Source organism: Ammospiza caudacuta, chromosome 2 (assembly GCF_027887145.1).
Source record: "Ammospiza caudacuta isolate bAmmCau1 chromosome 2, bAmmCau1.pri, whole genome shotgun sequence".
In the NCBI taxonomy this organism is placed as follows: Eukaryota; Metazoa; Chordata; class Aves; order Passeriformes; family Passerellidae; genus Ammospiza; species Ammospiza caudacuta.
This window is the reverse complement of record NC_080594.1, coordinates 119,898,528-119,916,988: the sequence shown is the minus strand read 5'-3', so window position 1 is coordinate 119,916,988 and position 18,461 is coordinate 119,898,528. Positions and strand designations below refer to the sequence as shown.

Below are 18,461 nucleotides of genomic sequence, written 5' to 3'. Positions count from 1 at the left end.
AAGTTCCCCTGTTTCTTCAAGGGAACAAGTAGAAAAATGAAGATGTTTGACCTCTGGGCTGGAGATTTGGGCTGCATTCCTGGCAGGACAGCAGGGTCCAATGGAGAGAAGGACAAAAGACAAAGCACAAAGATCCATGAGGCAGCTGATGTCCCGAGACAAATGCAATGTGCAGAAATCACGGAATCATAGAATAGAACCATGGAGTGTCCTGGGTGGGAAGGGACCCACAAGGATCTTCCAGTGCCACCCCTGGCCCTGCCCAGACCCCCAACAACCCCACCCTGGGCATCCCCGGCAGTGATGCCCAAACCCTCCTGGAGCTCTGGCAGCCTCAGGGCTGGGGCCTTTGAAAAGGCTGGCACAGCTGGCATTGCTCACCTGCATTGGAGAAGCTTTGGGCTGAGCTCAGGGTGGCCTTGCAGGGCCTGGAGGAGCCCCAGGAAAGCTGGAGAGAGACAATTGCCAGGGGATGCAGGGACAGCACCCAGGGAATGGCTGCCAGTGCCAGAGGGCAGGTCTGGGTGGGATCCTGGCAATGAGGAATTGTTCCCTGGCAGGGTGGGCAGGGCTGGCATGGAATTCCACCCCTGGATCCCTGGCAGTGCCCAAGGCCAGGTCGGACACTGGGGCTGGGAGCAGCCTGGGACAGTGGAAAAATGAAATGTGTCACCTCAGTCCTTCCAGCTGATTCTAGATGTGGCCCAATGCTGTCCTGGCTCTCTGGGACCTTCCCTGTCCCCTCCCAGCCCTGGAGCTCCATGGGGACTGTGCTCCACGGACTGCTGTGGGAAGTGCTGGACCCTGTAATTCCCACATGGCCATTCCCAAGTCCTCTGTGCCCTGCTGATGCTCGAAATTCAGTATTTTCCCCCTTGGAGCTGTGTGTGATGGGACTGCACATTCCTGGAGCTCCCAGTGGCCCCAAGAGAAACCTCCTTATCCCAGTTCCAGTTCTGCTGGTGTTCATTTCCCATTCCTGTCCATAAAACCATTGCAAAAGAACCCAAAAGCAAGATTTGATTTGGTTTGTTATTTTTCAGCCCTGTAGCACTTGTCTGGTTGTGGTGCCTGGTGACAATCTGGGATGGAATTTTTGAGGAGTTATCCCAGTGCAGGTTTAGCACAGGGGCCGTTTCCTCCTTTTAGAAACCACAGGAGGGGTAGAAAGGCCCTGAAATTTTCGGTGGCTCTGGTTCTTCAGCCCTGGGCACCTCTCAGGCTGCCCCACAATAACACTGCAAAGCTTTAGAGATGATTTCACTTTCATTTCAGACAGTCCCAGGTTAGGACATTCACCAGCAGATCAGGGGTTGCAAAAACCTGGGAAAAAAATTTAAAATAAACCAAAACGAACCGACCTCATGTACCAAGTGAGCTTTTCTGATCTTTTTCCCCCCCCTCCCACACTAGGACATCGTCAGAAAATAGATGAGCAGACAAAGCCCGGCAGCTTGTCCTTTTCTGAGCGCCTGAGCGAGCTGGAGCAGTTGCGTCGCACGGCCATGAGGGTCAGCCCACACCACCCAGCCCCCACACCCAACCCTCGAGCCTCCTTGAACCACAGCACAGCTTTTAACCCTCAGCCTCAGAGTCAGATTCAGGGTAAGTACCCAAAATCCTCCCCCCGCTCGCCCACTTCCATCCCTGCGGCCTACACGGGCTCACGGCCCCTCTGTGGTTCCATCTCTTTGGGGCTCTCCTTGGAGATCTTTGACACGTGAGAGTCTTTAAGGAGTTGAAAGAGGAGATTTTTCATGGATATTTGGATTTTGGGAAGCCTGGCAGATTTTAAGGAGTCCATTCTAGTCCTCCATGCTGCGGCCTTTGGGGGCTCACAGCCTTGGTCTGTTTCCACTTCTTCTTGGCTTTCCTTGGATATCCTCGATATGTGAGAGCCTTTGAGGAGTGAAAAGAGGGGCTTCCCAATGGATGTTTGGATTTTTGGAAGCTTGGATGTTTGAATTTGGGGATGTTTTAAGAGGTCCATTCTATTCCTCCCTCCGCTCGCCCACCTCCACCGCGCGGCCTACACAGGCTCATGGCCCCACTGTGCTTCCATGTCTTTGGAGCTGTCCTTGGAGATCTTTGGATCTTTGACACGTGAGAGAGACACATGAGAGTCTTTAAGGAGTGAAAATGGGAGCTTTTTCATGGATGTTTGGATTTTGGGAAGCCTGTCAGGTTTTAAGTAGTCTGTTCTAGTCCTCCACCCTGTGGCCTATGGGGGCTCACAGCCTTGCTCTGTTTCCACTTCTTCTTGGCTTTCCTTGGATATCCTCGATATGTGAGAGCCTTTGAGGAGTGAAAAGAGGGGCTTCCCAATGGATGTTTGGATTTTTGGAAGCTTGGATGTTTGAATTTGGGGATGTTTTAAGAGGTCCATTCTATTCCTCCCTCCGCTCGCCCACCTCCACCGCGCGGCCTACACAGGCTCATGGCCCCACTGTGCTTCCATGTCTTTGGAGCTGTCCTTGGAGATCTTTGGATCTTTGACACGTGAGAGACACACATGAGAGTCTTTAAGGAGTGAAAATGGGAGCTTTTTCATGGATGTTTGGATTTTGGGAAGCCTGGCAGGTTTTAAGTAGTCTGTTCTAGTCCTCCACCCTGTGGCCTATGGGGGCTCACAGCCTTGCTCTGTTTCCACTTCTTCTTGGCTTTCCTTGGATATCCTCGATATGTGAGAGCCTTTGAGGAGTGAAAAGAGGGGCTTCCCAATGGATGTTTGGATTTTTGGAAGCTTGGATGTTTGAATTTGGGGATGTTTTAAGAGGTCCATTCTATTCCTCCCTCCGCTCGCCCACCTCCACCGCGCGGCCTACACAGGCTCATGGCCCCACTGTGCTTCCATGTCTTTGGAGCTGTCCTTGGAGATCTTTGGATCTTTGACACGTGAGAGACACACATGAGAGTCTTTAAGGAGTGAAAATGGGAGCTTTTTCATGGATGTTTGGATTTTGGGAAGCCTGGCAGGTTTTAAGTAGTCTGTTCTAGTCCTCCACCCTGTGGCCTATGGGGGCTCACAGCCTTGCTCTGTTTCCACTTCTTCTTGGCTTTCCTTGGATATCCTCGACATGTGAGAGCCTTTGAGGAGTGAAAAAAGGGACTTCCAAATGAATGTTTGGATTTTGGGAAGCCTGGATGGTTGAATTTGGGAATTTGGGGATGTTTTAAGAGGTCCATTCTAATCCTCCCCCCACTCGCCCACCTCCATCCCTGCAGCCTACAAGGGCTCACAGCCCTGCTGAGATTCCATCTCTTTGGGGCTCTCCTTGGAGATTTTTGACACATGAGAGCCTTTGAGGAGTGAAAAGAGGAGCTTTTCCATCGGTGTTTGGATTTGGGGAATCCTGGCAGGTTTTAAGAAGTCCATTCTAGTCCTCTATCCTTTGGCCTATGGGGGATTGCAGCCCTGCTCTGCTTCCACTTCTTCTCAGCTCTCCTTGGAGATCCTTGACATGTGAGAGCCTTTGAGGAGTGAAAAGAGGAGCTTTTTCATGGATGTTTGGATTTTGGGAAGCCTGGATGGTTGAATTTGGGAATTTGGGGATGTTTTAAGAGGTCCATTCTAATCCTCCCCCCGCTCGCCCACCTCCATCCCTGCAGCCTACAAGGGCTCACATCTCTTTGGGGCTCTCCTTGGAGATCTTTGACAGAAGAGTGTTTAAGGAGTGAAAACGGGAGCTTTTTCATGGATGTTTGGATTTGGGGAAGCCTGGATGGTTGAATTTGGGAATGTTTTAAGAGGTCCACTCTAATCCTCTCTCCACTCCCCCACCCCACAGCCTACACAGGCTCATGGCTCCACTGTGCTTCCATCTCTTTAAGGCTCTCCTTGGAGATTTTTGACACATGAGAGCCTTTGAGGAGTGAAAAAAGGAGCTTCCCAGTGGATATTTGGATGTTGGGAAGCCTGGCAGTTTTAAGGGGCCCTGTTCTGTGTCTTCCCAGTGTCAGCCCAGCTCATGGGTTTTGTTTGCCTCTGCCTGCAGAACCAATGTTTGTCTTGCAAAGCCAGGACTTGTTTCAGGTGTATTTCCCAATGGACATTTGTCCATGAGGGTGCTGGAAAGAGAGGGAAATGCTTTGACCTTTCCAGGAAGGCAGCAGCAAAGAGAGCTTTGCAAAATTCTCCATGCTCCCAAAATTTCCTCTGAGTGCTGAGGCTTTCCTAGGACACGCTGCCTTAGAGCTGTTTCTGTGGCTGGTGGTTTTCCAGGGGGTTTTGTTGGAATGAAAACCTGCAAAAGGGTCACTCAGGAGTCTGATTTCCTCCCAGGCTTGGATGAAACAGAGTCATCCAGCTTGGAATCTTATCTGGCATCTCCTGGAGCTGAGCCTGTCCCTGTTAAAATTCCTGCTGAAATTTGGGCAGTGGGTCAGGTCACTGAGCACTATCAAAATGCAGATTCGTGGGGAGATGGACCCAAAAAAGTGGGACAGCGTTGGTTTTAGCGGGTGCTGCTCCTAACAGAGTGTTCCTCTCTTTTTCCAACCAGAAGGAAATGGGCTCAGTCAAGGCTCTCTGCTGGGATTTTGGAGAGGAATAGTTACAGGGAATTGGGAATAGTTCTTATTTTGGGATTTATTTCTGAGAGCAGGGTGCTCCTTCCTGCAGGCAGGAAAGGTTATCACTCACCTCAGGCAACTCTTGGAACTTTCCTTTATTCCCAGGGCTTGGAAGGTCTGTGGCTTAGTGGAGTTATTGCAGATCTGATGGGTCTGGGGTACTTTTGATAATCACAGAATCAGGGAATGGTTTGGATTGGAAAGGACCTTAAAGATCATTTATTTTCAACTCAAACCATGGGCAGGGACACCTTCCACTATCCCAGGCTGCTCCAAGCCCAATCCAGGCTGGCCTTGGATGCTTCCAGGGATAGGGAAGCCACAAAATTCTGTGGGCAAACTGTCTCTTCCTCACGGGGAAGATTTTTTCCCCAAAACCCCAATCTAACCATACTAAACCCTACTGATTTTACCACTAAAAATCAGCCAATGACCATGTGCTCTACAAAGCAAAAAGAAACTGGAAGCACCACCCAGTTCCTTCCCCTGGCTGGAGCAATTCCAGGTCAGCTCAGGGGAAGGATCCAACCCCTCACATCCCCCTCACTCGTCTCGCTGATTTGCAGAGCAATCCACGCTGGCTTTCTCCTGCTCGCAGCTCTGTTCCTATTAAAAAAACCCAAATTTTATTGTGGCTGCTCAGCAGAGCAGACGTGGGTGGAGGTGGCAGCCTCACATTCTTCAGCTTCTTGGGAACACTTTCTGCCTGGCAGAGTATCAGGTTTAACACCCAGGATCCCTTTTCCCTGCTTCCCTGTGGAATTCCCGATGGGTTTTTCATGCAGGGCCTGGATCCAGCTGCTCCCTCTGGGAATAGCTGTAGGAGGTGGTTGGGCTTGGCTGTTTCAAAGAGGATTTAATGTTTCACCTGTGGATGCAGCTCAGCCATGGATGTTTCCTCGTGGATATTCTCTTCTCCTGCTTCCACTTTCTCTTCCAAACGGGTGTTGTCCATTGAGGATGGAATTGCAGAGGTTTGAAGTGGATATCAGGAAAATAAACCCTTTTAACTTTCAGGGCTCACCTTTTCAGGGTCAAGTTATCACAGCAGGAGAAACAGGGATGGGGTAGGAAAAAGCTCCAGGACCATCATTTTACCCTTGGTGATCAAAGTGTGGTTGGATTAGGGTTTGCCTCTTGTGTGAGCTGGGATATTTCATTTCTTTTTATTATTATTTTTGGTTATTCAGTTTCAGACCAGAGGCCTCCAAAACAAGGGAGCGAAGGGGAGAGCTGGGATTGCTCACCTGCACAGGAGAAGCTTTGGGCTGAGCTCAGGGTGGCCTTGCAGGGCCTGGAGGAGCCCCAGGAAAGCTGGAGAGAGACAATTGCCAGGGGATGCAGGGACAGCACACAGGGAATGGCTCCACACTGAACATTTTGTGGGTTCAGATCAGATATTAGGAAGGAATTGTTCCCTGGGAAGGTGGGGAGAGGCTGAAATAGAATTCCCAGAGCAGCTGGGGCTGCCCCTGCATCCCTGGCAGTGCCCAAGGCCAGGCTGGGCACTGGGGACAGTGGGAGGTGTCCCTGCCATGGCAGGGCTGGAACAAAATGATCCTTAAGATCCCTTCCAAAACCCAAACCAGTCTGGGATTCTGTGATTCCATGAAAACCAAAACAATTCTGAACATCCCCTTTCACACCTTCCTGCCCGTTTTGCATCCTGGAGCATTTTTGGTGAAACTTTCTCACCAAAGAGAGCACAAAGTGCTTTTTATAAGAACAAACCCCAGCTTGGGATTGCTGAATTCCAAGCAGTATCCCAAAATTTTGCTTTAGCTCCCACCAGGAGGAACCACAAGCTGCTCCTCCACTCATCCAAACCCACTTATCTTTAAAAAAACCCCAAAACTAAAATAGACATCTCAGAGCAGTTCTTGGGTTGCAAGGGGCAGGTTGCCATGCCACTGTTTATTTGTTGAAGTTTTCAGCTAGAAAAGGATTGAGGGTAATTTTAACTTCCTATTTTAGCAAGTCTCAAACAGGAGAATAAAACCTTTTGTTCCAATACAAATAAAATAAACAGAAAAAATAATAATAAAAGAATATATAAAGAATAACAAAATTAATAATATAAAGAGTACAAAAATCAAAATAATAAAACCTTTTGTTCAGATAGAAATAAAATAAATAGAATAAAGAATAATAAAAAGAATATATCAAGAATAATAAAAAGAATAATATAAAGAATATAAAAATAAAAAGAATAAAACCTTTTGTGTCACGGATACAAATCCACGTTAAGAGTTGAATTCAGAGCCCATAAATTGCTTTAATTCAATTTTTATGCTTCTTTCATATCACAAGGAGGGAGCCATGTCCACCTGTTCCCTTGGAAGTTTTAACCATGGCCAATTCCCAGACCAGAGGGGAACAGGAGGGGAGGAAAAGCTTCCACCACATGGTTTAAGTTGAGAGATTGTTTCATGCCAGAACTGAGTGTAAAATGTCAAAGGATTTGACCTCCACGCACAGAAAAAGGAGATCCTGACCTCAACTCACCCCTTCCTTTGTGCAGAGGGGAAAATAAGGAACAGGCAGAGCCATGGGAGCTGTGCTGAGGGTGTTAGAGCCTTGAAAAGCATTTATATTTATATTTATATTTATATTTATATTTATATTTATATTTATATTTATATTTATATTTATATTTATATTGAAAGTTTCTATAATTAAATAATAAAACTGATATTAGTAGTGTGTAGTTTAATTAGAAGTATGCATAATATAGCTATAATATCTATATTTATATCTATTATATATTTATATTTTACATTTTAATCAATTATATATATTCCTATTTTTATCTGTTATATATTTCTATCATTTATATTATATATTTATTAATAATAAATATAAATATATCATATGTGTATAATATATGTATTAAGATTGAGTTTCTCCCAACATCATCCTGGACCAGACACTAAATCCACAATTCTTAATTTTACAGTGGTTAAAGTTAACCAGAGTGGGTAATTAAAAAAAAAAAATGAACATAAGGTTCCTTCACAGCAGAATTTTTTGAGGGGCCAACAGAAATATTTAAAAATTCAGGCCCAGAAGATTCTTGTGGAGGCATTGACGTGGAGTTAATAAATTGCATAAATAAATGGGATTAGGAATATCATCCAAAAAGGTGCAATTAAATAATTTTTTTTTAATTAGCCAAAAAAATGTTCACAGAATCACAGACCCAAAAAAAATTGGTTTAGGTTGGAAAAGAACCTTAAAACCAACCAGGGACACCTCCACTGGTCCAGGTTTCTCCATCCAACCTGGCCTTGAAGATTCTTCATTACTTTCCAACTGTTTAGATGTTTTCACTTGGGGGATTTATTAATTATTTATTGAAAAAAATAAATTAAACAAGCTGTTTTGTCTAGGGGAAACAAAAAATCACTTTAAGCTACACCTCTAGTTCTTTTTTAAAGCTTTGATAACCTTAAAATACCTGAGTTGGCTTTTTTTAAAGCAAAATTTGTAACCTTAGATGTTCAATTTCCCGCTTTTATGACCAAATCTAAAATCCCTGGAAACGAGAGGCTGGAATAAAATTGCTGACAGCTCTTGAAGGGAAGAATTAGCCCTGAAAACAAAGCAAGGGAGATCATTTCAAGCTCAGCTCTTTGAATTAACACCAAACACGAGGACTGAGGGATTATTTTGTTACGAGCCAGGCTTTTGTCTTCCTCCAGGTGCACCACACTTTGTTTAAGGGACATTTCAAGGTCCTTGCTATCAGGATCCTGGACAAAAAACACAGCCTGGGTTTATCAGGGTTCCCAGGAAGCCGTGAAAAGCAGGAGGAGAGTCAAGGGCAGCACTGAAAACAGGAATTACAGCCAGGGAATTACCAGCTTTGTTCCTTCTCTGCCCGGATCAACCCCCAATTTTTAATATTTTCATTTTTAATTTTGTTTCATAAGCTGTGTGTTAACAGAACCAGAAGAATTTGCAGTGTTTTAGAAGGGAATTGATGGAGTTGTCAGTCTGCCCCCACATTTTGCTGCTGGAAAATGCAATTTTCAGGTGGTTTTGGGGCATTGAGGTTGGCGTGCTCTCAGCTCCCAAACAGCTCCAGAGGCTCCCAGGATCAGGGAATTCCCAGCTCTTCCCCTTGTGCCACAGGTTAAAAACGGATTAATTCCATTCCCTTTGGACACTCTGCTGTTTCACCCAGCACGTGGTGCTTTCCCAGCAGATCATCGCCTTCCCACTGGATTACAAACCTCTCCATCCCAAAAAACATTCCCTGGAATGTGCAGCCCGTGCTGCCTGAGCTCAGCACTTTTCCTCTCAGCTCTGCTCCTCAGGGCTGGATCCAGCACTTCTGGATGTTCTCTCCACCCCCAGAAGGTTTCCCCACCACGATTTGTCCATCCTGATCAGGGAAGACCCCCTTTAATGGATCTCCCTCCACCTCCTATTCCCTGGAATGAGAATTTCCACTGGGATCCTGCTCTGGATGAGAAGGAAGAAGTGATCTTCCTCCTTCCCACTCCCTTCTGTGCCAGCAGCCACCAAAAACTGAAAAGGAGCTGAAAAAAAAGGAGCTGAAGCCACCCCATGGTGGGGACCCAGAGCTCCAGTGCCACAGCCACAGGAAATTCATGGAAGTTGGGATGCTTTCCCAAAATATTTGGCCAAGCAGATCTGTGGAGCAGGCAGGGCTCCAAGGGGCTCCATCAAAAAAAGGGAATATTATATTAGAATATGATATCTATCTGTTCTATTCTATTCTATTCTATTCTATTCTATTCCATTCCATTCCATTTAGAGAGAAATACTTTTTCCTGAGAGTGCAGGAAGGGATTTGCAATTATTGCTCAGCAGATGATATTGATATAGAATTCCATCAGAAATTTCCAGAGTTTTCCTTTAAAGGAGCACTTTTGCAGTGCCATCAGCTGCAGATCCATCCTGGTGTCCATTTGTGGTGTCACCAACCAGTTTCAATCCAGCACACCAGCTGGGTTAGCACACAGAGAACAATTCCTCTGGAATTCTGGCCCATGGAAATCCACTCTGAGGAAAAATCCCTGCATTTTCACACCTCCCTACTACAAATCTAGATGTAAACCTCCTGTTTTATGGAATTACAGAATTATTTGGGTTGGAAGGGGCTTAAAAATCATCTCTGTGGCTGCCCCTGGATCCCTGGCAGTGCCCAAGGCCAGGCTGGACACTGGGGCTGGAGCAGCCTGGGACAGTGGGAGGTGTCCCTGCCATGGCAGGGGTGGAATGGGATGATCTTTAAGTTCCCTTCCAACCCAAACCATTCCATCATTCCAGGATTCCATGACTCCATGATTCTCAACCCTTTCCTCTGTTGGATCTCAGTCTCCAGATGAAACCCTTCCCTGCAAACTCCCAGGTCCCACATGAACCTCCAGGTCCTCAGCATTTCCACGGGTAAATCCCACCTGTGCTGGAGCCTCTGTTGCCTTTCCAGCACTGGGATCTGTCCAGCCTCTCCATGATCCCTTCCCTTCAGCCACAGATTTGTCCCTCCTTCATTCCCAGAATCCCAGAATCCCTGGGCTGGAAGAGACCTCCAAGGCCATCGAGTCCAGCCCAGCCCCAACAGCCCAACCAAACCCTGGCCCCCAGTGCCACATCCAGGCTTTGTTAAACACACCCAGGCATGGGGACTCCACCACCTCCCCGGGCAGCCATTCCAGAACCTTCTCACCCTGGCTGCAAAAACCTTTTCCCTGCTCTCCAGCCTGTATTTCCCCTGGTGCAGCTCGAGGCTGTGTGCTCTGGGTGTGTCAGTGCTGCTGGAGCAAGAGCCCAGCCCCAGGTGAGCACAGGCACCTTTCAGGAGCTGTGCAGAGTGATGGGGGCAGCCCTGAGTCTCCTTTTCTGCAGGCTGAGCACCCCCAGCTCCCTCAGGGCTTCCTCACAGGGTTTGTGTTCCCAGCCCCTCTCCAGCCTCGTTGTCCCCTCTGGATGTGCTCAGTGTCCCAAGGTCCTTCCTAAATTTGAGGCCATTTCCTCTCCTCCTTTCCCTTGGACACGGCAGCAGAGCCCAACCTCCCCTCAGTGCCCTCATGTCAGGGATTTGTGCAGAGCAATTCCCAGAATTCACAGAAGTTACAGAATTCCCAGAATCCCAGAATCCCTGGGTTGGGAGAGACCTCCAAGACCATCGAGTCCAGCCCAGCCCCAACTGAACCCTGGCCCCCAGTGCCACATCCAGGCTTTGTTAAACACACCCAGGCATGGGGACTCCACCCCCTCCCCGGGCAGCCATTCCAGAACTTTCTCACCCTGGCTGGAAAAACCTTTCCCTGCTCTCCACCCTGTATTTCCCTTGGTGCAGCTCCCACATGGGGCAGAACGAGGTGAGGATCCAATTCCTCAACACCTGCCTGTGTTCCCAGCACCATTCCCAGCTCCAGGGCCTCAGCCTTGCTTATGAGCCTCATATCCAGCTTGGAAAATAAACTAAAAAAGGGCTTGAAATTGTTTGGCTTTTCCATCAACCAATGGAAAGAGTTATGTCATGGTGGTTAATCCGCAAGATTTCCAAGTGTCGATATATTTGAGATACCAATCTTCATATTCCAAATGCCTGGCACTTCCTGGGATTGAAAAAGCAACAAATATGTTCTCAGTCCCCAAGCAACACCTGCACTTCCAGCAATTTTTTCTTCTGCTTTTTTCCCCACGTTTTTTCCACCACACGGAGCATCCTCAAGGATAACTCCAAAAAACAAAAATGAAATCTTGAGTTTCAAGCAGAGAAGTTGAGAGATCTGTATTTTGTTCTATGTTTTGACACTAATTCCATTATTTTTTTAGGAAAACAATTGAGAGTTTGATTTTTTATAGAGCATTTATGAAAACTCAGGAAGCAGAAAGGTGTTTCAGGAGGATTTTTAAAGATGTCCAAGCACCTAAACCATGGAGAAACCAGTCCCAGCTATGGAGCTGCCTTTGGAAAACCCTCTCCCTGATTCTTTAGGCAGCTCAAAAATTGGGCAGCTCATGCCCAGGCACAGTTTTATTTTCATTAATCAGTCCATGTCTTTTACCACGGGAGAGCTGATGGATCCTGAGAGCAGAGCTGGCAGGCAGGGACAAGCATTCCCAGTTCAGTTTTGGACTTGCACAGCGATTCCTTCTGGTTTGTTTGGTTTGATCCCCTTCCACTCCCTGAGCCCTTCTCCGTTATGTCCTTGGGAAAGTGGAGCTGATCTCTGACCCAGGGCAGGAATTTCCTGCCAGGATTCTCCCAGAGAATTTCCTGGGCTCACTCCTTGCTCCTTTATCTCTCTCACCTGTCCGAGGTGGAGCCTCTCCCTGCTCTTCTCCTCGTTTTTGGGGTAGCATCTTTCAGCTCTACCTCAGGGGACATTTCTGTCTCCTGGAGCTTTTCCTTTTCCATGGAAACACCTCAGCCTGGCTCCCTGCTCTTTCCCGGGGTTAATCTCATCTCATCCTGGAGGTGTTTAAAGTGAATATCTCTGCCTGCCCCAAAGGCAGGTTTAAACTGGATATTGGGAAGGAATTGTTCCCCATGAGGGTGGGGAGGCCCCGGAATAGAATTCCCAGAGAAGCTGTGGCTGCCCATGGATCCCTGGAAGTGTCCAAGGCCAGGTTGGAGCAATGTGGGATAGTGGAAGGTGTTGGAACAAAATTATCCTTAAGTCAATTCCAATCCAGACCATTCCATGATTCTGAAGTTTGGATGGCAAACATTCAACATTTGAGGTTTTTGTCATGTTGGGGTTGTTCCCCACTGGCCCTCAAAGCATTTTCTTGGCCTTTGAATGTCCCAGTCATGAGGAAGATTAAAAGCACTGATTGCAAAACCCTGGTAAATCAAATCTGAGTTCTTTAGAGACAAACCCAGTTTCTTTCCACAGCATTCTCCTCTTTAATCCCCTCTTGGCAGAACACGCCAAGGTTTGGATAGCAGAGCTCAAATTACCTTCCGTGGTAAATAAAACAAACAAGAAATAAATAAATAAGGGCTCCTTACCCTAAAAACAAACACCCACTGAAAACAGCTTCTCCTTCACCTGGTGCTGCCCAGCTGCCAGAAGATGCCACTTGGATTTTGTAATTCAAGGTGTTCTTGGCCCTCAGATTCTGAACTGAACATCTCCAAACTTGAGCTGTTGTTGGGGGCCGGGCTCTGCTCGCAGGGAACAGGGACAGAGAGGAAACAGCCTCAGGCTGTGCCAGGGGAGCTTGAGTTGGATAATCAGGAAAAATTTCTTCCTGGAAAAGGCAGTCAGGCCTTGGAAGGGGCTGCCCAGGAGGTTTGGAGGTGTCCAAGGAAGGTCTGAACATGGCACTCGCTGCTCTGGGCTGGGTGGGCACCAGGCTTGGGCAAAAGGGCAAGAAGACGTGGGATTATTCACTTGGAGAAGCTTTGGAGTGAGCTCAGGGTGGCCTTGCAGGGCCTGAAGGAGCCCCAGGAAAGCCGGAGAGAGACAATTGCCAGGGGATGCAGGGACAGCGCACAGGAACGATCTTGGAGGTCTTCTCCAACTTTAATTCTGGGATTCTGGGATTTATCCACATCTTGGGGAGCTCCTTTCAAATCCTCCCCTCTGCCAGGCCTTCAGCAGGACATGGCATCCAACAGGATCATTCCCTGAGGAACCCACGTGGTGCCAGCACTCACAGGGCTCCTTTTATGTGGCTGAGTACACACAACACCCTTAGCAAACTCATCCTGAGCTCTCCCTGTGTATTCAGCCTATTATGACCCCAACAAACGGGGATTGTTCACAGCTGAGGAACAATGACCTGGGGAAGTCCACATTAGATAATCAAATTGGCTCCATCTGACCATCCCAGCCTATTTGTACAGCTCTTCTCTTAAAAGCATTGAAAAACAAAAGGATGTTTAAGAGGGCCGTTAAAAATTCGAGGGTTTGCTCTCAGGTTGGGTTTGATTTCCAGAGGTTGCTTTGGTTTGGTCTGTGAGGGGCAAAATGCTCAGTTCAATATCAGGGATTCTGAAGTTCCCAGGGTTTGGTGCTCAGCTTCAGGAACTTTCAGGATATTTACTCGGATAAATGTTGGGAAAGTCTTTGGTCAGGTGCACAAAAATGGGATGGAAATAGAAATAATTAGAAGCAGAAACTGTTGGAGTTGTCATCCTCTGTCAGAAATTGCTTGGATTTGGAAGCTTAAAATCATCCAGTGCCACCCCTGCCATGGCAGGGACACCTCCCACTGTCCCAGGCTGCTCCAGCCCCAGTGTCCAGCCTGGCCTTGGGCACTGCCAGGGATCCAGGGGCAGCACAGCTGCTCTGGGAATTCTATTCCACCCCCTGCCCACCTTCACAGGGAGGAAATTTTCCCTAATATCTGATCTAAACCTGTAATTTTTCAGTGTGGAGCCATTCCCTGTGTGCTGTCCCTGCATCCCCTGGCAATTGTCTCTCTCCAGCTTTCCTGGGGCTCCTCCAGGCCCTGCAAGGCCACCCTGAGCTCAGCCCAAAGCTTCTCCTGTGCAGGTGAACAATGCCACTCCTTCTTGGCCTTTTGCATGTTTATTTATAATTATAAATTATTTAACACATCACTTGGCCAATTTGGGCTCTCTCAGCTTCTTGCAAATTAAATTCAGGTGATCAACACGAGAAAAACCAATGAAACCAAAATTCCTTTGCATGGCAATAATTCCTGTAAATTGCTGCATCCTCTGGCCTGTAGGAAAGGCAGCCCTGAGTGAAAAGGAACTCTGGATTTTCTTGAGGTGATGATTTGCAGCTGCCTGAGCAAGGGGAGCACCGGTGATGCTTTCAGCTCTCTTTGCATAAAGGTGAATTTCATTTTCCAAACAATGCTTCTCATCTTGCAACCTGTGAATAACTGCTCAAAGCACAGTGAATATCCTTTGATATCCTTGAGAGCTACATAAATATGAGCAATTTTCCATGCAAAACCATTGGCAAATTTGACTTCAGGATTAATTAGTTCGTGGGGGAGGGAATCTACCAGCAAAAAGGAGCTGCTCTGCCACTCAGCATAAAAGGAGCATGGTGTTAACTTGGACAAAAGTGGGAAAGTGGAATGGCAGGAAAGGACCTGGGGGTGCTGTGACAGGGGCTGGACACGAGCCCAGGGGTGCCCAGGGGGGCAGGAGGCCCCTGGCAGCTGGGCTGGATGGGGAATTGTGTGTGCAGCAGGAGCAGGGCAGGGATTGTCCCTCTGTGCTGGGGTCCCTCCAGGGCTGGGCCCAGTTCTGCTCCTGCAGGAGAGCCCTGGAGGGGCTGGAGCGTGTCCAGGCAGGGTTTGGAAAACTCCTGAGGGAGCTGGAAGGGGCTGCAGAATCCTGAGGAGCTGGAAGGGGCTGCAGAATCCCTGAGGAGCTGGAAGGGGCTGCAGAATCCCTGAGGGGCTGGAAGGGGCTGCAGAATCCCTGAGGAGCTGGAAGGGGCTGCAGAATCCCTGAGGAGCTGGAAGGGGCTGAGGCTGGAGCAAAGGGCACAGCTGGGACTCCTTGGGCTGGGAGGGCTTTTCCATGGAAATAGAAGGAGACATTTCAAGTGAGAGAAACCCATCCCTGCGTGTTTGTGCCAGGCTCTTGTGGTCTCCATCATCCAGCTGGTGAAGGAAAAAAAGGAAGGAAGGGAGGGAGGGAGGGAGGGAGGAAGGAAGTGGTGGAAGGAAGGAAGTGTCGGAAGGAAGGAAGGAAGTGTCGGAAGGAAGTGTCGGAAGGAAGTGTCGGAAGGAAGTGTCGGAAGGAAGGAAGGAAGGAAGGTGTCGGAAGGAAGGAAGGAAGGAAGGAAGGAAGGAAGGAAGGAAGGAAGGAAGGAAGGAAGGAAGGAAGGAAGGAAGGAAGGAAGGAAGGAAGGAAGGAAGGGAAGGAAGGAAGGAAAGGAAGGAAGGAAGTGTCGGAAGGAAGTGTCGGAAGGAAGTGTCGGAAGGAAGTGTCGGAAGGAAGGAAGGAAGGAAGGAAGGAAGGAAGGAAGGAAGGAAGGAAGGAAGGAAGGAAGGAAGGAAGGAAGGAAGGAAGGAAGGAAGGAAGGAAGGAAGGAAGGAAGGAAGTGTCGGAAGGAAGTGTCGGAAGGAAGTGTCGGAAGGAAGTGTCGGAAGGAAGTGTCGGAAGGAAGTGTCGGAAGGAAGGAAGGAAGGAAGGAAGGAAGGAAGGAAGGAAGGAAGGAAGGAAGGAAGGAAGGAAGGAAGGAAGGAAGGAAGGAAGGAAGGAAGGAAGGAAGGAAGTGTCGGAAGGAAGTGTCGGAAGGAAGTGTCGGAAGGAAGTGTCGGAAGGAAGTGTCGGAAGGAAGTGTCGGAAGGAAGGAAGGAAGGAAGGAAGGAAGGAAGGAAGGAAGGAAGGAAGGAAGGAAGGAAGGAAGGAAGGAAGGAAGGAGAAGGAGGAAGGAAGGAAGGAAGGAAGGAAGGAAGGAAGTGTCGGAAGGAAGTGTCGGAAGGAAGTGTCGGAAGGAAGTGTCGGAAGGAAGGAAGGAAGGAAGGAAGGAAGGAAGGAAGGAAGGAAGGAAGGAAGGAAGGAAGGAAGGAAGGAAGGAAGGAAGGAAGGAAGGAAGGAAGGAAGGAAGGAAGGAAGGAAGGAAGGAAGGAAGGAAGGAAAAGAGAGAGAAAGAAGGAGTGAGAAAGAAAAGAAAAGAAAAGAAAAGAAAAGAAAAGAAAAGAAAAGAAAAGAAAAGAAAAGAAAAGAAAAGAAAAGAAAAGAAAAGAAAAGAAAAGAAAAGAAAAGAAAAGAAAAGAAAAGAAAAGAAAAGAAAAGAAAAGAAAAGAAAAGAAAAGAAAGACAGCTGTGCTAATCCCTGTGCTTGTTTGATCATGTTCAGAGCTCCCACACTCCCATGGCAGGGCAGGGTTTTGTTTCAGGAGGGTGGTGCCTACCGAGGGCACGTCCATGTGATTTCTGTATTTGTACATTAAACATTTCCCAAGATGTAATTCTTCCCTCCTGCCCTGTGAATAAAGAGACTTTACGAGGCGAGCAGCCTGCAGAAAGCCAGCAGAGAGAGGAGGGCTGTTGGGGCAAGATAGGGCACATGGAAATGTGTCTGAGCTGGCTGCTCCACCCAGCCTCTCATCTTGAGAGAAAAAAAAAAAAAAAAAAAAAAAAAAAAAAAAACCGAATGTTTCCAAGCAGGCAGCGAGGCCAGGTCTGATGAGCACAGACGGTCTGCAGGCATCTGCCCAGGAGCTGACGCTTGGCTGGTACATCCTCTCTGATTTATGGTGTGTGTGTGTGTGTGTGTGTGTCTTAAGCCTTAAATTGCTGAGTCTCTGGCTGGCTGCAGTGGGATTACAGGAGGCTGGGGTTGTGTTTGCAGCTCGCAGAGCTGGCGCTGATACCGGGGCTCTTGGCACCCGCTCAGCCCCAATCTCACACTGGCCGAGACAATGAGGGCCTTGTTGCACACATCTCCACCAAGGGCTGTCATCCCACTGCTGTTTCATCTTGGAAGGAGGAAAAAAAATAAAGGGAGGACTGAGGGAGTGCTGTCTCCTCACCAGGCAGGCTGGGATGGAGCATATCCCTGTTTTCTGTGTGGGAAAATATATCCGAGTTTCTAAATACTTGTTGATGTTTCAGAGGTTCAGAATTGCTAAGGGAGAAGAAGAATTTAGAGGAATATCTGGGGCAGACACGTGAGGAGAGATGGAGAGAGATGATTTACAAGGAATGGAGTGACAGGGCAAAGGGGAACAGCTTCGGACTGGGAGTAGGTTTAGATTAAATATCAGATATTTACTTTGGTTGTTCATCCTTGTCCTCATGCTCTCTCTTCAGCACTCTTTGTGCCCCTGTTCTGCAGCACAGATGTCTTAGAGGTGCCTCCTGTGGTAGCTGGAATGGTTGAGAACTTTTCCCTTCCCTGTCTGCTTTGTCATTGCTGGTGCTGAGCTGGTGGCAGAGGGAGGCAGGGGGTGCACACCTGTCCTGGGCAGGTTTTTCCATTTAACCTGTTCCTGTAGAGGGGCTGGGATGGGGCTGAGGGAGCTGGGAGAGGGCTGCAGAATCCCTGAGGAGCTGGAAGGAGCTGGAGAATCCCTGAGGAGCTGGAAGGGGCTGCAGAATCCCTGAGGAGCTGGAAGGGGCTGCAGAATCCTGAGGGAGCTGGAAGGGGCTGCAGAATCCCTGAGGAGCTGGAAGGGGCTGCAGAATCCCTGAGGAGCTGGAAGGGGCTGCAGAATCCCTGAGGAGCTGGAAGGGGCTGGGGGCTGGAGCAAAGGAGGCTCAGGGGCCCTCGTGGCTCTGCACAAGTCCCTGCCAGGAGGGCACAGCCGGGGGGGTCGGGCTCTGCTCCAGGGAACAGGGACAGGAGCAGAGGGAGCGGCCTCAGGCTGGGCCAGGGCAGGCTCAGCTGGGACAGCAGCAGCAATTTGCCCATGGAAAGGGAGCTCAGGCCTTGGCAGGGGCTGCCCAGGGAGCTTTGCAGTGCCCATCCCTGCAGGTGTGCCCTGGAGGTGGCACTGAGTGCTCTGGGCTGGGGACAGGGTGGGCACAGGGCACAGATGGGACTGGATGATTTTGGAGATCTTTCACAACCTCAGTGATCCTGGGATTCTGTCACTGTGTCATTCTTGCTGCTGTCTCCATTCTTTGCCCCAAAACATCTCCTTGAGCAGAGGAGTAGAGAGGGAAAAATGAGAGGGAGCACCTCCACCCAGCGAGGTGGAAAAGAGTCCAAATTCCACCAAAACACAACTTTTTGCTCTCCTTGCTGGGGTGGTCTCCATCAGGACCATGAGGTTTGAGCTGTGTGAGGAGCAGCAGAGATGGCAGAGCTCCTGCTGCCCGTGCCTGCACGTCCGTGCCGGAGCCGCAGGAAAAGGCCCCGGGTGAGAAAGGCAGACAGGAGCTCGATGCTGTCTCTGCACCCCTCTCCCAGGCCAGGGGTGGCCACTCTCCAGCTCTGCCGGGCTGGAGGAGCTCC

General features: G+C 48.6%; 1 protein-coding gene across 1 annotated transcript in view; it reads left to right on the top strand.

The window, feature by feature from the left end:
• The window catches only part of LOC131572447 (runt-related transcription factor 1-like), a 33,148-nt gene that overhangs the window by 9,082 nt on the left and 5,605 nt on the right, over positions 1–18,461 (top strand). The window contains exon 2 of the mRNA XM_058825627.1: positions 1,414–1,605. Coding sequence (XP_058681610.1) covers positions 1,414–1,605 — 192 coding nt within the window. The remainder of the gene's footprint in view (positions 1–1,413; positions 1,606–18,461) is intronic.